The sequence below is a fragment of the Tribolium madens genome, unplaced genomic scaffold (genome assembly GCF_015345945.1).
Source record: "Tribolium madens isolate multiple individuals breed KSU strain unplaced genomic scaffold, Tmad_KSU_1.1 Scaffold_20;HRSCAF=117;Tcas5.2_LG4, whole genome shotgun sequence".
Classification (NCBI taxonomy): Eukaryota; Metazoa; Arthropoda; class Insecta; order Coleoptera; family Tenebrionidae; genus Tribolium; species Tribolium madens.
In genome coordinates, this window is record NW_025400985.1 from 9,208,505 (window position 1) to 9,231,585 (window position 23,081).

Here is a 23,081-nt window from a genome sequence, read left to right on the forward strand (position 1 = left end):
TGCGTTCTCTTGTATCACTATATTTAGTAGATTATTCAGTTTTCATTATCACAAAATATTCTAGAAGTATTTTGCGAATTCTATTTGAGAAAGTCAGGATTATTTCGGAACACAGTACAGTTAGTTCGTTTATTTTTCCTTAATTTTATACACGAAATTATTACAATAGTGGACTAGAATGTGAAATAGAATGATACTGTGAACAACCTCGAAAAATTACACGGATAAGATGAACACAAACATTCTTCTCTTATATGTACAAATATACAATGACTTAAAAAATACAAAGACACAATCCTTAGTATACTATTTATGCACTATTTACAATAAATATTTACTCGGGTTAAGAAAATCCGTATACCAATCGTATAATTCGATAAATCAATTTTATTTGTGACGGATTTCCAAATTTTAAAACACATTCTCTGCGATTTCAGAGAGTCAAAATTAAAATTATTTTATTCGTGTTTGAAACGTTTAAAAAAACTGCATACTTCTTAAAAAACTGGACGGCGAAAGCTTTTTTGGCAATTTTAATTCTATTACATTAGAAGAACAGTAACATACAGGTAAAAACAAAGGTGAGTAAAATTAGACATTTTTTGTTTTTGAGTTAAAATCTCTTTCCTGTTCAGAAAATAATGTTGTACAATCTAATTTATGAAACATTTATTTATATTTTAATGTACAGATGCAACATTTTTAACTTTAAATTGCGAAAAATGCAACGTTAACTAGAGCAAGGTTTTTATAATAGGTCAGCATTTCTATTTCAACCGTTTTTAAAATATGTTGTATTTTGTAATGTTTGACTTAAACCAATCCAAAATTCACATCTAAGGTTCAGTTTAGTTGACATTGAATCAAAATTAGAATCAAAATTCGAAAAAATACAAGTACCTATGTATGTGATTGTTTATCTATTTTTTTTATTTGGCCTCAAACACTGTTTAAAATCTGTGATCAGAATAAACACATATGAAAGTAATCATAAAATTTCCATTCTTAGTCTGCATTACGCGGACCATATAAACACCGGTTAAATTTATTTGAAGGTTATTTTGATTTGCAATTCCAGAATGACTCTTTGAAACCGTCACAGAATGTTCTCAACTAATCCAAATTTCCTAAAAATTGAACTTTCTAAAACAGGTGATTGGCAGCAGCAGTGGGTTTTAGATGATCTCCTAAGAGATACGATGCTGCTCCTCCACTTGCTCCAAGAAGTGTACTAAAGGGTGAAGATAAGGCAGCAGCTGCGGCGGCTGCAGCATGGGATCCATGATGGGTTTGAAGATGGGAAGGTTGTGAAGAGAGAACTTTGTTGGCTTGGTGCACCAGCAGTGCTGTGTTACAAGACTGCGGACTCATCGACCATTTGTTGTTGTTGGAGATGATTGCGTCTTCACTCAATTTTCCTGCAAAAAGGAGAAAAATTAATTTTTTTCAAAAGTTTTTTAAACATAGTACAGGACAAAAGTTGTCACTCACTATACTGTCTCAGATTTTCTGTCTGATTGTGGTAAATAATTTTAATTAATTGATTAATTACTTAAAAAAATGTTTAATGTGGATATTCTTGAATAAAATAGTCAGTAATTAATTATAGGAGACGGCTAGATTTGCGACTCCATAGCTTAGAAGAACTCTCCTCATCAAGTAATATGACATCAGATTGCCGGCTCGAGCGGTTCCTCGAGCGCTAGCTAAAGAGTTGACAGTAATGGAAATAAATGAGCGGCAGCGGGCAATTTTCTAGATTAAATGTCAGAATGGCGCGGCGAGCTGTCCTGCTGCCGTCCTGCAACCAGCACCAGGAAAAGCGAGGGCGAAAACGGACCAACGGACCCTCCCACTTATTGGGAATGAATAACACATATGAAACGTTTTGATGCTCGCCAGATGCTCGCTAGATTTATCTCTCGAATATAAAAATAATATTGTCTCTTTCGATTCCATAAAATGTGAGCGTTCCGACGCTCTTTTTGATGCATCGCCGTCGACCTTTGTGAACGTCTATTCCATCGACGTGCCAATTTTATGCCGTTCTGTTTACATTCAGCTATGGGATGAATATGCAGCACATTTATATCCACTTTGGGCTGCATCTAAACCATTTTAAACCTATTTTGTCACTTTTAAATTATCGCAAAGTTTGCTAATTAAGTGCGTCTGGCTTTTGACGAGATGCCAGTTCTATTTATTTTGAAACAATAATTGCTTTTCAGCTAGAAACTAAAAATTACCATTGCCGTTGACTGGTTTCACATCAACTCCGTTGGAAGATTGGTGGCTGGAAATGCTGCTTGTGTTGGAATTCGGCGTCGTCGAGATGCTTGAATGTGGCGATCCTGGTTTGATGTCTTTGCTCCCATTTATGCTACTCTTGGTGTTTCCATTACTCTCAGCCTTAATATTAGTTGGTGGAGTCGAATTCTCTGAGTTATTCGAAGCTTTCTGTTGAGCCAACCGTTCCTGCTTCCGAAATTTCGCCCTTCGATTTTGAAACCAAACCTGGAAACATGAATTTGCTTTCATTTAAATATTAACGAGAAAAAATGAAAAATGTTCATCTTTCGTTGCCTCGCTTGTTAAATCTGGGATAGTCCCTCAATGCGGATTCAATCAAACTTGTAAACATCGAGATGAGAGCCGAATACCGATGACTCTTAATTGTCTGCCAATAAAACAGCGGTCTGCTCAAATCAGAGAGAAATCAGGACCGACCAGTGCAAGACGATCCTTCGCAAACACCAATCAACAGACTTTGTCGGATTGAACGCTTCAGTTACTCGGTGGGGCCATCCGCGTCATGCTAATTTACGTACCTGCAAAACTGCCGGTTCGCAAGTCAACAAACACGTGCAAAAATGCGCGACGGACAACAAAATTAACACAAGAAATTTTAATTGTTTCAAGTGGTGCGGCAAACTTTTCACGATTGGCAAAGCATGCAGTGGCTGAACTGCGGCAAAATCTAATTTGTAGAAAATAGGCCAATATTTTTAATTAATGAATATTTTAATTATCTTTTACAACTAATAACTAAAAAATAAGCAACTATTACTTCGGTAGTCCAAAAGTGTAATCCATTGTAGAGTTGTACAGAAGAATTGTTTTCTTTTAATTTTGAGGTTGGGCATGGGGCATAACGAATAACAGTTGACAAGATCGTGAATGTGTGTCACATCCGACATTATTAGCTCTATGTCGAATTTAAATAATTTCGACCCCTATGCCCGAATTAACGCGATTACAAAAATCAGCACGCCCTCGTTTCTCTTTTCCGTCCGTGCAAAATCAAACCCTGTCTGTGTATTTGCGAAAGCATCGAGACCTCCACCACCATTTATACAGTACACAGTGGCAAGCTCTCGTGTATACGGGATGACACAATAAATAAAAGCAGAATTGATTACGCTGATTGCCTCGCGGCCTGCGTTTAACATAAATAAAACGAACAGAGCGCTAAATTGTACGCGGGAGCAATTTTAATCGAGCCTCGTACTGCGTAATTACACGGCAGAGGGTGGCAGCGTTGGCGGCGGCGGCGGCATCATGCCCCGCCAATGTTTATGAGTTCTTTAAATATTATTACTCGGTACGGGTGATTGTTGTTTGCACAACGATACGGCTAATCATGCGTGATGAGGCAGTTAAGTGGCGCTGATTGATTCGAAGCCTGGCCCGTGCTGCCACCCCTCGTTTTTTACCTGATTGGGAGGCGACTTTCCGGTTGGATTTGCATGGACTGTGACCTTTCAATTTAGAATAATGTCGAATTGGAGTTGCGCTCCTTCTAATAATACGTGCTACGACGCGTTTCAAACTTTTATTCTTCTAATAATATAAAAGCTACGTTTGACATAATTGGCGGTTGGAAATCCAGAGACTTTATTAAGCTGGGTAAGGTTAATAATAAAGTAGGCCCTGTGCGCTTGCCGGAGTGGCACTGTCGCGTAAGCCTACTGAGATGTGACAGCCTTTGCCAACGTCGCCGGAATTTAATGCCGGAATGGGCAAACACGAAACTGCCTTGTCTCCAAACACAAAAGGACAACCAGAGATCGACAATTCTACTCACTTGGAATTAACAATTTTAATAAATACATTAAAATTTAAAAAGTTTTTACCTAGGTATGCCAAAATTTAGCCGTTTTAGGAAAGAAGAATCATGTTATACTAATGCAATTTTTTTGTAGCGTTCGTCCCTTGGCCGCGGGCGTCAACTACATGGGTGTATCGGGGCACTCATTGATAATAATGTAAAGAAAAATCGTTTTCCTTAGACCTACTAAAAATTTTATGAGACATTATAAGAGATTAACCAAACAATGGCTTTAATTTGTAACCCTCCATAAATGGCACGTTCTTTTGCAAGTGTTGCTGCACCCACCAGAATAAAACAGGGCCGTATTTAAAACCAAAGTAGTGGTAGAGTTTTACCAAACTATTATTAAAAAAAATCTGCTTTATTTAATAATAACTTGTTAATAACCACCTGGCTTTTTTAAATTTCTTAAAATACTTGACTACATCAAAAACTATTAAAATATTTCAAGTATTTTAGACAAAAAGAAAGRAAATAATCCGGCCCTGTTAAAAARTGACCTGTTTCAGGGRCRGGGTGGGTTCCACTAATTTATGATTTGTTTACTCTCTGGTTTACTCTTAACAATACCGCATTTAACTTAAAAGTAATAAAATTTTTAGTAGGTCTTAGCAAAATGATATTAGTATACTCTTGTTTAGTGTAAAAAAAATAATAATAACTTTTATTAATAATATTTAGAATTTCGTATTTATTCTAAACTTTTTTTAGTAACATTACATTCTTTAAAATCACTTTTAATTCAAAGATGTCTTAAATCTTTTATTATTCTATTTTTCTCTTCAAGAAAATACCATGTAAGATAAGATACCAGGAACATGGAAAAAATATTTAAAAAATTCTATCTTTAAAAATTTCCAAGTTACGAGAATTAAAATTTCGCACTTTGACTCTAATTATTTCTGTTCAAAAAATTATTTTCAAATTGTTTTGCTACAGGCTATTAGAAGAGGAAACAAGGAAGCTGTATCCTAAACTATAACTCTGTTTAATGTTATCTGTGGCTTTTATTGGCAAAATTTTTGTACTGTTGGTGGACATAAAACTGGTACAAACATGACAACGTCAAAAAAATCGCTAAAGTCTGTTTTTTTTTAAATGGAAATTACCAAGTCAAAATTTTGGTGAAAACATTGGTAGCAGCTTATCTCCATAGCCACAAATTTTGTTTGCTCTTTGTTTTTGTTCCTAGAAAATTTATTAAAAGATTATGGCGTCGTCTGCGTTGATTGACAGTACTGTCAATCAACGCAGACGACGGATTATGGTTATGTTTACAAGTTGAGATGTTGTCAAAATTTTAACTTTTATGAACCTTGTGCGCCTGATTGCTCTTTGGCACTATAATTGAATACCTGAGGCCAGACATCATTACCTAAGGTCTAAAGACAGAATTCAGCGCTAATAATTTTGATAGAAACACATCGCAAGTAAGAACACAAGGACACAAAAATGCTACAAAAACTTTAATGAAAAAAAATGGATATACAGAAAAAACGTATTTAACAAAAGATATAAGCAGGTATTATGATGATTGGCAATAAATTTTGTGTAATTTATAGAAATGGGTTTAAAGTTGATACATTTTCCAAATTCTACTTCAGCTTTAGTTTCAAAATTGTTACTTTTTCAGCTCGTTCCGCAAAAACGATGCACAAGACACTAATTTAATTGTGTTCTTTCTGAGGTTCGTTCTTATTCTCTTCAATTTCTTGCTAAAAATTGAGAATGTTTAGCAAACCTGCATTACAAATTGCGCCTACATTTTAACGGGTTCTTTTTCCGGTTTCCAAATTTCTAAAAACTGTTAGCAATACCGTTTCGTCTCTAAATTTTCTTAGGCGATTTTTTGTGTTGACGTTTAATGACATTGTTTTCAAATTAATTCAAAAACCAGAATTGCCAACTTCCTTTATTAAAATTACAATGAATGAATTTGCCTACTAGTGGTGCCAAGGTTAAGACTGTTTGGCATTGTGATTAAAAAAAAACAGACTTTAGTTTAGATCGGGTAAATTTGGCTTTTTGACTGTTCCTCAATGAAAAATGGTCGTTTCTAGATTTGAAAAAAGGTTTATGTTTGTAGTTTTGAGATATTTGGCAAAAAATTTTCTGAACTACGGTTATAAGTAATAGCAAGAGAAAAACAAATGTAATTTTTTTTTTGGTCCACGGACGGAGAAATTTTTATTAGTTAAATAAATGCATCAATGCATATTCATTCAGCTTCAATTTGTTTTTTTTTTTAATTTCTCTTTACGTCAATTTGTCGCTGAGATCTTTGACTTTTAATAGAAAAGGATCTTGTTGTCTTTGATCATCGATATCTCAGCAACCAATGACCGCACAGCGAATGTAAGGATAGTTTCAAAAACTGGAAGAAATGTCCTATAAAATATTTTCACGATTTTTTGAAAAAAATTCTTTCACTCTCAACATTGATTTAAAGAAAAGAGTAAAAACCAACAGTTTTGTTGTTTTAGTAAATCTACCGCGTATTTACAAATATTAATGGGGAGACTAATGTGTCCAGTTTTTTTACAGCTTAATGTACCCTTAATAATATACAAAAGAATTAAAGGAATTAATTGTTTTTAAACATTGTTTATCAAAATAAAAAAACAATTTTTTTCAACATTATTTACAAATTTAAATGTTAAAATTTGAAAAAAAAGGAACAATATTAACTAATGTTTGAGATCATTCACCTTTTGCATACTCTAATTTTACTCATTTCAAATTACTTGCATTAATTAAAAGTTAAAATGTTTTTTTAATTGCTTTGAATTTTTTTTTGAATCTAACAGTAGTATATTATTTTTCAAATCTCAACCACCTAAAGCATTTTGCAACTTTTGACATGTACTAAGAATTTTCTTTAGTCTTTTATTTTATACATACCACATGCATTTTTTTACTGTTATTTATTGATTTTTTCTTTTGTACTATGCGAAAAATTACATTGTTTTTAAATGTTCCAAATATTAAATACATTAAATTCAGCAGAAATAGAGAAGAAGAAATCGTTTTGTTGCGTAACTGTATGAAAATCTTAAAAGAAACTTTTTATGTTATTAGTATTGATTTAAAGACGATTAATTTATTAGGTTTTTTTGCTTATGCACCCATTGAAAATATGAAAAGTCGATGCTCATGCCATTTGCTGTAAGGAAACAGAAATAGGAACAGATGTAGCGGTGTTATTTTGTTTGGATTATCTCGTTCGAAAAGTAGCTGGTGGATTCTGGAGTATTTGTGCAGTAGATTAGCCAGACCGGCGGCTAAAAACCGTGTTTGATGACACACAGCGAGGGACAGAAACTGGGGACCGCCACCAACGCGCCACGACATTTCGTATGCACTGTGTATTTAACAAAGTGACAAGGGAAACATGTGTATTAAAGGAACCTGCCCTCTTCCGCAATGTGTGAAGCGCTTAACGCGTCCTGTGTTGTTTGCTCTCTGCCTCCTCGCTTTGTGTGCCAGGATCGAAAAATTCAAACGGGGAACGACCAAACGGACTCCCCTAACCGCCACCTGACACAATAATTATTACCAACTCGGGGATGCGACTGTTGATGTACTTCTTTTGATTAATTGGGAGAAACGAAAACACTTGCCAACTTCATAAACCAAACGAAAAGTTTGCATTAGTAGGAAGAAAAATGGAAAATTTTTCAATTTTCCAAAAACTAATGAAAATAAAGTAGCGCTTCTGCCACGCCAGCTCACACGGTGACAAATTTTCCCAATTTTAATCTTCGTGTGTATCGGCTATAAATTCTTCGCAACACCTCAGCCGAACATGTTGCAACATCCCACTCTAGATTTTATGGAGGCAAACCGAGACACTTTTACAACCACACTCGTGGTAACATAAAAGACGAGCACCATCTATGCATACATAACCTGTGTTTTAAATATTAATAACGCCCCACAGCTTCGTCTATTGAAATCGTTGTGTTAACAGCTCTTCGCGAGCAAGAGGGTAACTTTTACATTATTCAACGCTGTGCTAGAAAAATTGTATAAAAAAACTTCGCCAAACATCACTCAATTAAGAAGAGTTTATCGGCAACACATGTTACCAAACATGACACGCACTTTTCTATTATTGTTGGAGCCAAGAGGGGTGGATTATGATGTAAGTAGCAAGTCCGTTTGCTATTGTAATGAATATTAAATCATTTCCACTCGGAAACCTCCACGACAAAGAGAAGCGCTAAACGGTAGGGGTCGTGTGGACCAGGGAGGGACCGTGGGGGTGCACTTGTGCTTTATTTTCCTGTTTTAAATGGATTAATCGGGGATGTCTTGTAACACGGGATTGAAATACATGACGGGCTTTGTTAACATCAGGAGTCAGAAAAGTACCAACTTACCAAAAAGAATTTAAACATTATTAAGTTTTTTCATTTAAATACGAATTTTTTTGGATTTCCTTATTTAGTTTCCAAAAACATTTGAGAAATTTTTAGTAAAGAGGTGTTTTTGAGTGTTTATTTGTGTTTAGGTTATTACAAACACTGTTGTCGGTAAAAATATTTCAAAAAATACTCATTAGCCTATAATGGGTGTCAATTTTATTTTCTTTAAAATAATTGTTCTACTTAATCTTTCGGAAGTACCCGAAATGCCAACTATTATTGATTCTTGCTTTGTACGAGTATACTTTTCTAAAAATTAAATTTACTATTTTGTTTAAAATATTGACCGAGATAATAAATAATATAAAAATAAAATTCGCAGTTTTTTAGGCGTTTTGTAGCCAAAACTAAGTCGACATTCCCACGGCAGCAAATTCCCAGGGCCGTAATAAAATATTCATGTTGATATTTTGATCCAGCGATTAAACAATTACAGTGACAATTCGGGCAAATCTCTCGGGGGGCATATCGCGTTCTACCTCAGTCGTCCGCCTCCTTTCCATTTGTTTGTCACAGTGGCGGCGTATTAGTTTCCCCATTACACCTCCCCGACAAGCGGGGTTCGACGTCACTCCCATTATGTGCCATTTAGCAAGTGGATCTCCAGGGACGGACTCGTCCGTGAGAATAAAGCGATGTTCCCAAGCAGCCCACTTTCAATAAATCGAAAAAAGTAGCGAATAAGACGCTTATTAAATCATCGCCTGGTTGACATAAATTATGCATTTCATTAGTTAATCTTCATAAGTAGGGTTGCAATTCAAAGAACGAAAACTGGGTATAAATTATGTTCATTGTGTTTACGGGAAAAGACGGCATAAATTAAAAACTGCGACATCCGAGGAGGGTGTCTACGAAATTTAATCAACGGGTTTTACGAATTTAAATCTAACCGCTGCGAATTTTCAAAATTAAAACGCTCATTGGCTTGAGAATAATTAAAACAGGGAGGATTTTTGTAAGTGGGACTACAGGACCACAAAAATTAAAAACTAAGCGGTGACAAGTTGGACCTTAAATTATGACTTATTCAAACACAAATAGTCCTGACAACTGAAGAATTGCATTTTTCTATTTCATTTTTAAATTACATCGAACTCAAAAACTTTTTATTGGCCGACTCACAATGCATTCTTAATTACATTAAAAATATAATGTTTTTAAATTAATTTTAATTATTACATATTTGGTTATTAAAAATGAAAAATGTAAAAAATGAAGTTTTTTGAAAAAATTAACACCCGCTCGCCTCTTATTTCTGCTATGAGCTGGCAAAAGTGGGCTACGAGAGCATCCTTCTAAAATTAGGCACAATCATTCGAAAATTTATTATCAGAGTGCCACCGCTGGCAAATTTAGCAATTCCTCTCGCGTTCCATCTCTGCGTCGCATTTTTTCTCACTTGAATTTTTTTTTCGCCACAAATCAAATTATTTCTGTATAATTGTTGGAAAAATGTAGGGATCGATACGACCGAAATGCAATTATGGAGTAGATGTGTGGAGATACGATCGAGGGATGCATCAGATATTGGGACAATGTTGGTGCAGTGACGGGAAGTGATTAGACTGAGTGTTAGTAGCAGTTGTGCTTTGGCAATTGCAATAAAATAAATGTCTATCTCGTGTGCCGTCTGCTGGTCTGCCGATTACTATTCACTTCAAATCGCATTATCGTTTTCTGTTTCTGTCCCGTTTCACCGGTATTATTCCCTGTATACGTCACGCGGGACGCACTTCATTTATTTCCGAAAGGGCATATGGAGGCCTAGTCTAATTCAATCCCGAGATCATGATCTGATTCCAGGCAATTACACCACTCCAAATTGAAAATTTATACTTTCCAACTAACACAAATGACCACAAGAGAAACCTCACTTAAATAAAACGATTTCTAGAAGAAAAAATAGCAAAGTTGGTTTATTTTAAAAGTAACGCATTTTTGAGGACTATCAAAAGCCAATTTTAGGGTGGACATTTTTTATACGCGTTCTTTTTGTTGTGACGTTTCTAGTGTAGGAGGTTTAGTAATACAATTTCATTGCCAATTTCATGATTCATATTATTTCAACCGTAATTAATCTACGAAACAAGCCCACTCGATAACGAATACATAATTGGAGTGATGAAGAGTTGCCAATATTTGCTAATTTATCACTTTCTAAACACTGGAAGTCATACAATTTTTATTTTTAAATTTGTTGAGACGTTTTGTAATAGTCTTGAAGCTATACATTTCTTTGGTATGTACTTTTCCAGTTAGCAAACTTCGATAGGATTGTTGATTTAGGTATAGTGAAGCTAATTAGGAAATTCTAAGTCTGAACAAAATTTTGCGATGCGTTAATGGGGGAACAAGTGCATTGTACTTAGGTATATTAATTAATATAATTATACAGGGTGTTTATAGTGTTGGAGTTGAAAATTGACCTAGTAATAGAAGAGTACAGAAATACTGTAACCGAGAAAAAAAACTCACACAATTGTTATTATCAAGAATGTTAACTCCAAAATATTGGTACACGGTTTGAGGGTCACTGGAATTATCTCCTTGTTCAGATAAAATTGTATTGTTGCTACAGATAAAAAAATCGTATCCATGACAATGAAAGAGAAAAGTCACTTCATAGTTTTGACACTGTCATTTGATTTGCTTTTGCGTTAGTTTTTATCAAAATTCGAAGATCTTCTGTTTAATCTCTTTCAGCGAATGGTTTCCAATAGGTTTGATTCGTTTTTTTTTAATTTTTTTTCCAAATTTATGAACATGTTTGGCAAAATATTAAAATAATAAATTGGTTGTCGTGATTATGATTTACGGTGAAACACAAGGTATGATACTAATGGCCATTGTTGCAGCCGAAGCAGCAGTACTTAAACAAATAGTATAAAATTAATAATTTCCTTTAACAACGTGAATTTTTGTATTATATAGCGTATTAGTTTTCTTCTACCGTAAATATCCTCTCATTTAAATTTCAACCTCAAGACCGTAAACACCCTGTATAAAAGCAGTTTGCGAATATTTAGGACTACTAAAAGAAGAGCAGTTTTCTGTTAAACATAAATACAGGATGAGTCATATACAGGGTTATTCACGAGAGGGTTATTTCTGATTTTTTTTGCCGCAACTCATTATACCTACATATTGCAACAATTTCTTGATTTCAAAGTTTGAAAATAATTCTAACTGAATCCACGATAGCTGTTATTAGTCTTGTCTCTTTGACATTAAAGCAAAAAAAATCATCTCTCAAACGATGCGACATGTTTTGTTATGGTTCACCAACCAAATAGGCGCACGTTTAGAAGCTGATGGTAGACACTTCAAACACCTTTTACATTAACTTAAATTGTTAATTTATTTGTTGAATTTTGATTAAATATAGGTTTTCTGCCAATCTGACATTTCTGGCAAATCTATCCAACATACTTTGATTTCTAATTAAAAAAAAATAACATATTTAATTTAGCAGTTAGTGAAATTGGTATTGTTGGTTGCGGCAAAAAAAATTTCAGAAATAACCCTCTCGTGAATAACCCTGTACAATAAAGACTTTAACCGATTTTCAGACGCAACCCAAAATACATTTTCAGATACCACTATGCGTTAATTAATGTTCTATTTGAAATTTTTCAAAGATATAAACATAGATACCTGTGATAGCTTGACATTTTTTATATCTTGGAATCCTACGGTGTACCTTTGACGGTACAGATTCAGCTTCAACATTTTGGAGCATTCTGCATTTGTCAAGATCATGTCAGTTTTCTACTCGTTTGAGTACATTTGGAATTCAAGGGAAAAAGAAAGTGGAATTTTTGACACTGTCAAATTTAACTAATGACATATCACCATTTACTTTGATTTGAATTTAATAAACTAACTTTTTCAAATATACAAAAAGCAAAGCTGACTGTGAGAATGTATTTTGGGTTGCTTCTAAAAATCGGTCAGGGTCTTTATTATAAGTGACTCAGCCTGTATAATAAATAATAAGATTTCTTACTTAAAATCACCAATTGAATGGGAAAACTTACTATAGGTAGTACCAAAAAATTTACTAGCTCCTAGATTATAAGGGATTCTAGTTTGTTGCCCTTAATTTCTTGATGTTCTATTTAAAAACAGTAATAGTCTTATTAATGATATTAGTGTCGTGTTTATAAATTTAAATATGGGTCAAGTTCAAGAAGTTGCCATAAATTTTGTATAGAAACTAGAACTTGGGAGCTGAATAGAAAAAGTAAACTAAATTTGCGTAATTTCTAAATACTTTAATTTTTGTTATTTGAAAAATACTTAATGATTCTCAGTCAAGAAAGAGAAAAAAATCTATTATATTTTTAATTTTCGTTTCATCAAATGTTATGCGTTGCAGATAATTTAAAAATAACTCGATTTTCTAATCGCTGCACTCCAATAACAACACAATAACAAAGCCAAAATAACTGGAAAATGTGCAAAAGTTTGAAATAAATTGGCCGAAAAATGTTAACACGATCGTTGTCAAATATGAAAAATCGCACGCAGTTGTCGCTACGCTCGGAATTTTCTTACTCTTATGGAAAAGCGACGTTTAAAAATAACCCATGCCGTGACGTTTTCCAACGTTTGTAATATTATTAAGATTATTATTATACGAACGTATTTATTTTTTTGGCATCGTTTACATTGATGATTCCGAAATCTCATAGTTATTTCTGAATGTGAGATTCATACACAACACTTGGCCATACAAAAATGCACTTGATACTCTTGTTGCTTTGAGAATCTGATCTATCTGTGAGATAACATGTGGCAGAATAAAGGGTGCGGCGTTACGCCTTTTTGACCGTGCGTCGCGCGCCTCTGAATCAGAGGGAGTCAGCGAAGGGCATGGATTCAATTGATCCTAATTGTTACCGGTTTGACAAACAACAGGATCCGGTGTCAAGGGAAAACAATTGGGCCTAACAAATCAATCGACTTTGCTGTGTCGAGAAAAGTTATTTCTGATTCTGCAGAAAATTGTTTTTGTTGTCGAAGATTAATTCAAACTTGGATGGAAATGTCTGATTCTGACTTATCTAGGCATAGAACCTTTGCTCTTTCTGGTCTCACGCGACCGTCTTTCTACCCTATTCGTCCTCGTTGGCGGAGCACTGAGGACGTCCATAAATTCTGTCAGTGTTTGATGGATGAGCGTTTGAATAGTTTACGAGTTGCTGGACATTGGCGTGTATATGCAGAATACAGATGCCGGTGGTCACAGGAAGTGAAATGGGGCCGCTGGAGACCGTCGACTAACCGGATTAATAGCCACCGGAAGAAATTCCGGTATAGCAAATGCCTTTCATGTTATGACGCCACCATTCAAACAATTTGCCAATATTTATTTCCGGACGATGAATCCAAATCCGCCAAACATCTACAGGGAAATTAAACAAATGTTTATATCTAGGTATGGTAGACGTGGTGGATACACTGGCGCGATGGCCAGCAGATGGCCCCTAAGTGCAGCCATTACACACTCACTCGTTAGACCACAGGACGCGGCCATAAACGCCGTAAACTTGCATTAGCCCTTAATAAACACAAACATTATTATTACGACGGGCGATAACCCTCTCCCATAGGCCAAAAGCTCACAAACAACGCAATTTCGGCCTTAAAATTGGATTCACAACAAACTGTCTCCTATATTGTTCATTTGTTCATCTTCAAAAAAAAACCTAATCGTTTCATTGCTTTATAAGTGTAGATTTCTCATTTTCCCGTTTACGTATGGTGGTATCTACTTTACGACCGTCTCTATAATGAAAATTTTGCTCGTATTCAAATATTCGTTGATGAAGCGACGATTTATCTTTTGATATTGTGAAAATATGGCACCACCTTCGCATATGCACATACACTTTAGGCTGGTGGTGGTCCGAGGGCGGTGTTGGGAATTGGGACCAAAAAGATAAAGCTCGTGTATGGTCCATAAAACTCGCTAAATGACGCGAGTTCTCGTCACTATTTTACCCACAAACCATTTCGCGGTCGAGGCCCCATACGCGCGCTCTAATTCTGATATATGCGTTTGATTTCCTTTGCAGCCGACTCATTTTTGTTATTATAAACACATCTCCTAATTGGAAGCGATGGACGGCGAAGAATTTATAAAGCCATTTCGCCGTCAACGATTTACTTCCTGCGCGTCCATAAAATTGTCAATATGCAAGGACAAAGAGAGATCCATCAAAATAAACCGATTTAAAATTGATTCGATGAAATTTATTTCGTTGCAGTTTTACGATTTTATGATTAATACGTATGGGAACCTGGAACGAGGAAAAATCAGAGGGTAATTATGAACGGTCGTTCAGTCAAGTGGGCTGTACATGAGAGTCGTGTGAGCTGTCATGTTAACACGGATTTACTAACAATCATTTGTAGTACCGTGACAAAAGACAATTTCACGGCAAGGAGCGATTAGGACGCGTCGAGGCAGATCTATCAGTGTAACAGGATTCAGTTACCAAAGGGCACGTGACCACACTTCAGAGGGATGCTAGGAGATTACATCAGGGTAATAAAGGCGCCGCGAAAAATATGATAATGAGACAGGCGAGAAATAAATAACGCTTCATTAGATTATTCGTCTATGACTAATTCCGCTACAAGATATTTTTTCCAAATGCAATACATTTATTCAGAACAATGATATAGTTTTGGGTATAATTCAAATTAGAAAAAACTTACTCTTCAGCTAACATAAAAACACAATCCTGCGCTTTAATGAATTAGAAAATTACTCTTTGACTTTAAAAATAACATAAAAATGAAATAGATTCAAGATAACTAACATTTTACAGGAAAAATAAGCTCCAAGTCGTATTAGAAGGAAATTTTGAGCTTTGTTCTAGATAAAAATTGTTGCTCTACAAGCTTGTTCAGAGACAAATTATATTTAATATATTATATCATTTAAATCAGAAAAATTGTTTAACAACTCCCTCTATAACAATTCTGAGCTTAAAAAGTACTTATATACGTACTTATGACTTATAGACCACTGCATAAAAATTAGTTAAAGGTACGGCAATATTCCTGAAAAAAAAAATCTATGGTTTAGAAAAAAGACTTTTTATTGTTTGAAGTCTGGAAGAACACTCAACAATGGTGTTATGACAGCTTTACAAGTTTCAAAAATGCAAACAATAATTCCTATTGTGTACAAAAAAAAAATACATTAAGAAAAAAGGAAAAAAAACTAAAATATATGTAAAAATGTAATTCCAACAATCTACGTCAATTTTTAACAAAAATAAATTAATTAATTATAGACGTAGTATGAAAGTTAATAGAAAAAATAAATTTCGTTTTGTTTAAAAACTTATAATAACCAATCATAAACAGGAGATATTCCATTCTCTGATATACCGGGTGTCCGGTCTTAAACTCGAACATAGAGAAATATTTTAATGTTGAATGCGATTTTTAAGTATTTTGCCAATCAGTGGCGCAGCTAAAGAAGAGTTTAGGGGAGTTTACCAATGTGAAAAATTTCGGACACTCATTAGAGTATCACAATGTAACGCGCATTTTTTTCCCAATATCATTTTTTATATTGAAAAATTTTAAGAATTTCAAATTGATTGAAAATAGCTCAAATTGCATTACTTTCGATGAAATACGTTGATCTACAACTGTGTCTCCCAGTATGCACAGTAATGGCTAAAATGTAGTATAAAATGTTTCTAAAAACAGTGTCACAAAAAGCATTTGGCATAAAATGTCCATTGTGACACCAAAATAGAAAAAAGCTCTTATGCTTTTTATTCGCTTTCCCTGTATGTACAGTTGAAGACAAAATACCTTGGTCGTCACGTTTTTGACACTTTAATGTAATTCAAGCTTTAACGTTAAAATTAATGACAATTTCAAATTACAGCTATTATTTATATCTCTCTATCAAAAATATGTACAACTTGTCAACTGTGATTGGCAATAGCTAAAAATAAGGTTAACAGTCCTAAAGCATGCTTTACAATTTAATGTCACTCAAGTGACATTGACGGCCAAAGTATTTTGTCTCCAACGGTATGCAACTGTAACTTCTAAATGATCAAGAATTTTGCAGTTTTCTCGATGCCAATCGATTACTCGGAACATTCTACATATGTAACATTATAAAATTTGAGGCAAAATTTTGCCGCAATTTACAATTAAAAAAAATTGTGATTCTTTTAACATAGAAAATAATTGTATACAAAATTGAAATGTTTAATTTGGTTTTTTCTAAAATATAATTCTAGTTTTATTGCCATTTTGCCTGATTTCACTTGGGCGGGGGGGGGGTGGGGGGGTTAACCCTCAAAACATTCTCCTTGCTGAGCTGGTGTTGCCAATTTTTTTGATAATAAAATAAACAATTATTTAAGTAATCAAGAATTTTATTGGTTTTTATTAAAAACAAGACAAGGTATTAAATAATACAGACAATCCAATACGTTTTGATCATAGAGGCCCTTTTTGCATTAGGGTAATTATTCATATTTAATTAACTTTATTAACATAATATGGATGCATTTTTGCAACATATTGATAGCTTCGTATTTACGAGTAAAATTGAAATTGAAATTAATATTTTTGTCCGAAGTGCCAAACTTAATTGACGCACAGTAAAAGCGACACAATCATGTTTCGAATGTTAATATCGGTGAAAAAAATTGTCAATTCCATTTCATATCATAATGTGGCGTCGCCTTTTAATTTTAATTAGCATATCGTCCATGTTGCAGTTGCCGCCCCCCGACAGCCATGACGTCCTTGCATCGGCGTACATCAAACTGTCCTGAAACCTCATCCATTAAAGTTTTGATGGCGCATTTTAGACACCGATACGACAATGAATAATTTGTGGGGGCCGAAACTGAAAGTGATGGAATTACTTTTATAGATATTGATATCGTTAGCTTTAATTTAGTCGGTTGTAAGAGGCGTGCTAGTGCACCTGGGTTTCCGTTGTTGTCCTGAATATTTCATAATCCGGGAGACCGAAGACCGCCGCCACCGCACCGCCATCCTCGACGAAAAGTTAAATTGAGCACGCGTCGGTACAACGAAATGAAAAATGAGAACCGCGAAGATGCCAGAGCGTGACCATCTGGTAAAAAACACCAGAAAATCAAGGATTAATCCGGAAAATAAAATATTCAAATTGTTCTTTTTTTGTTTATGTTTATAAACGTAACAGCAAAAGTTTTCTCATTTTCGTAAAAAATTCACACTATGTTAGTGTCATAATTCAAATATTATATTATCCTTAATGGCGAAAAGTCGTTAAAAGCTCTATTATACCCAAATGTTTCCAAATAAGTTTAAACCGTATTTTATTTTTGCTTTGTGTGAGAATAATATACACATTTTCTAATTTCAAGTCTCAACAATAATTTGGCAAAGGACAGTTTTATTAAGACACTTGACAAATAATCCCAGCCTGTAAATATTTTGTCTCATTTACGCAAAGATTTGGCACTAATTTAGCAAACACCACCATATCAAATTAATTGTTTTGGGCACACCTGTAATCTGTTTTACAATTACGTAAATTAGGTATTTTTAAAATATGAATTAATTTGTTGTTGAAACTGAAAAATTTTTGGTGATGCTCAATTTTGATGATCATAAAATGATAAATCTTGAACAAAAATGACGCTGTCTTTCCAGCCGTTTTCATTTCATTTAATTTTTGGCTTGGATCTTGATTTATGAAGCAACTAACAACTCGTACTTCATTTAAATTAAGTTAAATTTGAGTCTGGTGTGTGATTTTTGACTAACCTGTACCCTAGCTTCCGTGAGATCAATTTTCATGGCAATTTCTTCCCTAGTGTAGATATCAGGATAATGCGTCTCTTGGAAAGCTCGTTCCAGTTCCTTGAGTTGTGCAGATGTGAACGTTGTTCTTATCCTTCGTTGTTTTCTCTTCTCCGTAAGGACACCATCATGACCGGGATAAACTTTATAAGGCAATCCACCTGCAATAACATAAATAAATATTATTTTAAAAAACTTTTTCGTTTTATAAAAACATCAAATCCTTTTCCTAATCCTAAATCGTATATTTTGTTTGAAAATTGTCACGTTTAAATGTGCAGTGCCGCCATTTCAACTGACTAGCAGGAACTTTAGCAGGAAGAAACGCCTATATTGATCGCAACAGGATTCTCCCTTCTTTACGCAATGAAAAATGTCCGCCTCAGCCTTAGAATCTGGCTAACGCCAATGTTGCCTTATTTGCTTTCTAAGATTATGCTCGTTCCACCACTGAAAACGTTGATATTTTGCCGAAAACGGGATAGATTTAGTCGAGCGTTTAAATGTATTCCACATAACTTAATAGGCTGGTTACCAGTTTACCGCATCAACTGTATGAATTTTGTAGTAAGCGGTTTTGTTGCCACAATTATTGCATTGTGTTGCTCAGACGCTTAGCTAATTGTCTTTCGGGGAAAATTTAACTACAAATCAAATAAAATCAGTTTTTCTGTCAATTAAAGACGGTGCAAGTGCGTTACTTCAGCCTTTGTCAAACCGTGTCATCACCTTATGATTTTATAACGAAGAAGGCGCCCACAAACCCAAACATCACTCACGAAATTATCATCACATCCTCTTTTCGCTTTCTTTTGGCGCGCGATAACGCAAACATTTACCCCTTGAAATAGAAAGAAAATAAACAGGAGGGGTGGAAATATGTAATTCGCTTTTCATTTGGCCGGATCGTTCGTCAAATTTTCTCTTCATCGGATAAAAAACACATCAGCCGAAAAGAAATTTGTTTGCCTGAGAGTTAATTTCGTACAGTTTGTTTTAGAGCCAACAATTCTTTATGGAAGGCCGGAAAGAATGTCTGTCCCGGCCAATTTGGTCGAAGAAGGGAAACGAATCCGATAAATTTTGGATGGTGGAAGCTTAATTGCACATAGAGGTTAAAATAGAAATTTTTATTTGTGAGATTAGGGCTGTTTGAGGCCGAGAATTGCAACAATTTAGGCACAATGTTGAGGTTTTCAGACAGTTGAGTCGCATCAACTCTTCCATCTGAAAGCAACGAGATAAACCGACGAGGAAAATTGATGTAAATGCACATCGAATTTTTATCGTCCTTTTACTGTCGCAACATGTAGAAGTAACTTTATGGTCGAAGGAACTTCTTTTATGGCTTGGAAGACGAATTTCTTTGTCTTTTGCTTTAAATATCAAACAAAATAAATCTTTCATGCTTTACGTCCGATTTTTGATTTTGTCTTTGCTTTCACAAGCATTTCCTTGACTCTAACCAAACATAAAACATTGATAGCACAATCGCTTCGTGCTTAACTCCTCTATTTTCAATCAAACTTTAACAAAACTGTGCGAAAAACCAAATTAGTTCCATTAAATAAGTCATGAAGTTTCACATTTTTTTAACAATATATTTCAATATTTTTGCGTCTTGTAACGTCGTAGACACAGGTAGGTAAACTACAAATTATTTTTTAACAAAATAAAGCACCTATTTTAGGTGACGATTACGATTTTATTATTATTGGAGCTGGTTCAGCTGGAAGTGTTATAGCTAGCCGATTATCAGAAAACCTCTATTGGAAAATTCTTCTTCTGGAAGCCGGAGATGAAGGCAATCTTATCTCATCAATACCATACGCAGTATCTCTGCTACCTTTCACCAAATATAACTGGGGCCACTTTATGGAAGTCCAGCCAAACTTGGCTCAATCTTACAACGACAATCGCATGCCTTGGCATAAAGGACGAGCCTTAGGTGGTACTTCCGTTATCAATTACATGATATACACCCGAGGAAATCGATTTAATTACGACCAATGGGCCGCACAAGGCAACCCAGGATGGTCCTACAACGACGTTTTACCCTATTTTATAAAATCAGAAAATTGCAGTGTGAAAAACGTTGATTATGATTTTCACGGTGTGAATGGTTACCTGGGTATTTCTGAGCCTTTTCAAACTAAAATTACCGATGTTTTCCTCAAAGGGCTGCATGAGTTAGGGCTACCATTTATTGATTATAACTCAAACAAAACTTTAGGAGCTTCAACGATTCAAGCGAATATTTTTCAAGGCAGAAGACACTCAAGTGCTGATGCTTTTCTCAAACCTGTGAAACACAGATTTAATCTTTTTATAAAAATAAGAGCTTTGGCTCGAAAAGTCCTAATTGATGAAAAGACTAAACAAGTGTATGGTGTTGAATACGAAATTTCGGGCAAAGTATATAAAGCGATAGCTAGAAAAGAAGTGATTCTATCAGCAGGTGCTATAAATTCGCCCCAGTTGCTTATGCTATCAGGAATTGGGCCAAAACAAGAATTAGAACAATTGAAAATTCCGGTTTTAAAAGATTTGGAAGTTGGAAAAAATCTTCAAGACAATTTGGCGTTTCTAGGATTAAATTTTGTGACACCTGAAGACGTTACATTGCATTTTTCGCAATTTATAAATCTTGTCAGCATTTACGAAGTGTTGGAGCGTAGGACAGGGCCTTGGGTTGGTGCAGGAGGTGCCCAAGCTATTGCTTATATAAAAACAACCGAATCTGAAGAAGTAGAGCCTGTTCCTGATATGGAATTGTTGTTAATTGGAGGGTCTTTATCGACTGATTACGGTCTAATAATTCGTACAGGGATGAATATCAGAGACAGTGTTTACAACGCTCTTTTTGCTCCCACTGAAGGAAAAAATTCTTTTATGATTTTCCTTTCACATTTAACCCCAAAATCAAAAGGATATATCAAACTCCGCTCTGCTGACCCTCATGACTATCCCCTCATGTATGGAAATTATTTTTCAGATCCGGAAAACAAAGATATTAACACTTTTTTAGCAGCGATTAGATTCGTTCAAAAGCTCATCCAAACGAAAACTTTTAAAAAATTTAATATAACTCTTGTCAGTAATCCGGTTCCTGGTTGCACTCATTACCAATACAACAGTGACGATTATTGGAGATGTTTCTTACGATCGCTTATTCAAACTTTTAATCATCAAGTTGGAACTGCAAAAATGGGACCCAAGAATGACCCAGAAGCTGTAGTAAATCACAAATTGGAAGTTTACGGAATTAAAGGATTGCGAGTGGCTGATTGCAGTGTAATACCTTTTGCACTAAGCGCCCATACCAATGCCCCTGCTATGATGGTAGGTGAAAAGGCAGCCGATTTGATCAAAAATGCGTGGAAATAGAGTTTAGAGTAAACTGCATTTTAACCTTGAAATATAAATTGTAAACCGGCAGTTGTGCGGTATTAAAATGTTATTAGAGAATGACATTAATTTTATCTTTAGTAAAACATTATTTTAGAACAATAAATAAGAATAATAATAGTATCATAAAAAAATAAAATATTACGAAATACAGGGTGCGCAAGAACTCACGCCCCAGAGAAAAATACCATATAAGGTAAGATACCAGGAACATGGAAAAAATGTTTAAAAAATTCTAACTGTCAAAAAATTTTGACATTTATTTTTTGACATTTGACATTTTTTTATGTCTATTTAATGATACTGGTGATCTTGTATGTGTTTTTTTACAATTATTTAGTAACGGGACAAAAATTTTGTTTATAAAAGCAACAAATAACATTGAACAGAGTTACAATTTAGGAAAAAACTTGGAAACAGAAGTAAATAGAGTCAAAGTGCAAACTTTAAATCCTCATAACTTCGAAATTTTTATAATTAAAATTTTTTTAACATTTTTTCCATGTTCCTGGTATCTTACCTTATAGGGCATTTTTCTCTGGGGCGCAAGTTCTGGCGCAGCCTGTATAGTGAATAAATCGTACCATACCTAACTGCTCATTTACTGTAAAACAAGTAAGCATAAAAAGAGTGTTCTATACAGGGTGCGCCAGAACTCGCGCACCAGAGAAAAGTTTCAAGTAAGGTAAGATACCAGAAACATGAAGAAAATGTTTAAAAAATTCTGACATTTATTTTTTGACATTTGACATTTTTTTATATCTATTTAAAGATACTGATGATCTTGTATATGTTTTTTTATAATTATTTAGTAAAACTACAAAAATTTTGCCAATAAAAGCCACAAATAACAGAGTTACAATTTAAGATACAGCTTCCTTGTTTCCTCTTTTAATAGCCTATAACAAAAAAACTTGGAAAATTATTTTTCCAACAGAAATAAATAGAGTCAAAGAGAAAACTTTAAACCCTCATAACTTTGAAATGTTTACAGATAAAAAAAAATTAACATTTTTTCCATGTTCCTGGTATCTTACCTTATATGGCATTTTTCTCTGGGGCGCGAGTTCTGCCGCAGCGTGTATATTGTTCAAAATTTCGTATTTTTATTTTCATAAATTTTTGAAAAAAATATTAACTTCAGTCTTCAACCATCTATAAATCTTTTATTCAAAGATTAAAGACTATTAAGTTGACAACAAGTAATTTTTTCAGAACTTTCTATTTAGTGTTAACTCTAATTTTAATGTTTAATTTTTTCGAACAGAAATAAGAAGTTGAAGTTA

The 23,081-nt window shown here is 34.4% G+C and overlaps 2 protein-coding genes across 3 annotated transcripts in view; one reads left to right on the forward strand and one right to left on the reverse strand.

Annotated features, from left to right (window-relative positions):
• Window positions 1–343: 343 nt before the first annotated feature.
• LOC123005189 (paired mesoderm homeobox protein 2B-like) overlaps window positions 344–23,081 on the reverse strand; it is a 23,908-nt gene continuing 1,170 nt past the window's right edge. The window contains exons 2-5 of the mRNA XM_044398843.1: window positions 20,515–20,539; window positions 18,352–18,548; window positions 2,247–2,514; window positions 344–1,418 (exon numbers count right to left, since the gene is read on the reverse strand). Of these exons, the coding sequence (XP_044254778.1) occupies window positions 1,144–1,418; window positions 2,247–2,514; window positions 18,352–18,548; window positions 20,515–20,539 (765 nt within the window). The 3' untranslated portion in view covers window positions 344–1,143. The remainder of the gene's footprint in view (window positions 1,419–2,246; window positions 2,515–18,351; window positions 18,549–20,514; window positions 20,540–23,081) is intronic.
• On the forward strand, window positions 19,931–21,860 carry LOC123004895 (glucose dehydrogenase [FAD, quinone]-like). 2 transcript variants are annotated; one of them, XM_044398411.1, is made up of 3 exons: window positions 19,931–20,028; window positions 20,078–20,423; window positions 20,472–21,860. In XM_044398411.1, the coding sequence occupies exons 1-3, from the start codon at window positions 19,962–19,964 to the stop codon at window positions 21,772–21,774; spliced, it is 1,716 nt and encodes a 571-aa protein (XP_044254346.1). In that variant the 5' UTR covers window positions 19,931–19,961; the 3' UTR covers window positions 21,775–21,860. The 2 variants fall into 2 exon arrangements, with proteins under 2 accessions (XP_044254346.1, XP_044254345.1); XM_044398410.1 differs by having other exon boundaries at window positions 20,078–21,860.

Bases quoted from the DNA above. Each gene is read 5' to 3' on its own strand.
- LOC123004895 (XM_044398410.1), top strand. From the start codon at position 19,962: ATGAAGTTTCACATTTTTTTAACAATATATTTCAATATTTTTGCGTCT. The intron at 20,029-20,077 runs GTAGGTAAACTA...CACCTATTTTAG, and splicing joins TTGTAACGTCGTAGACACAG to GTGACGATTACGATTTTATT.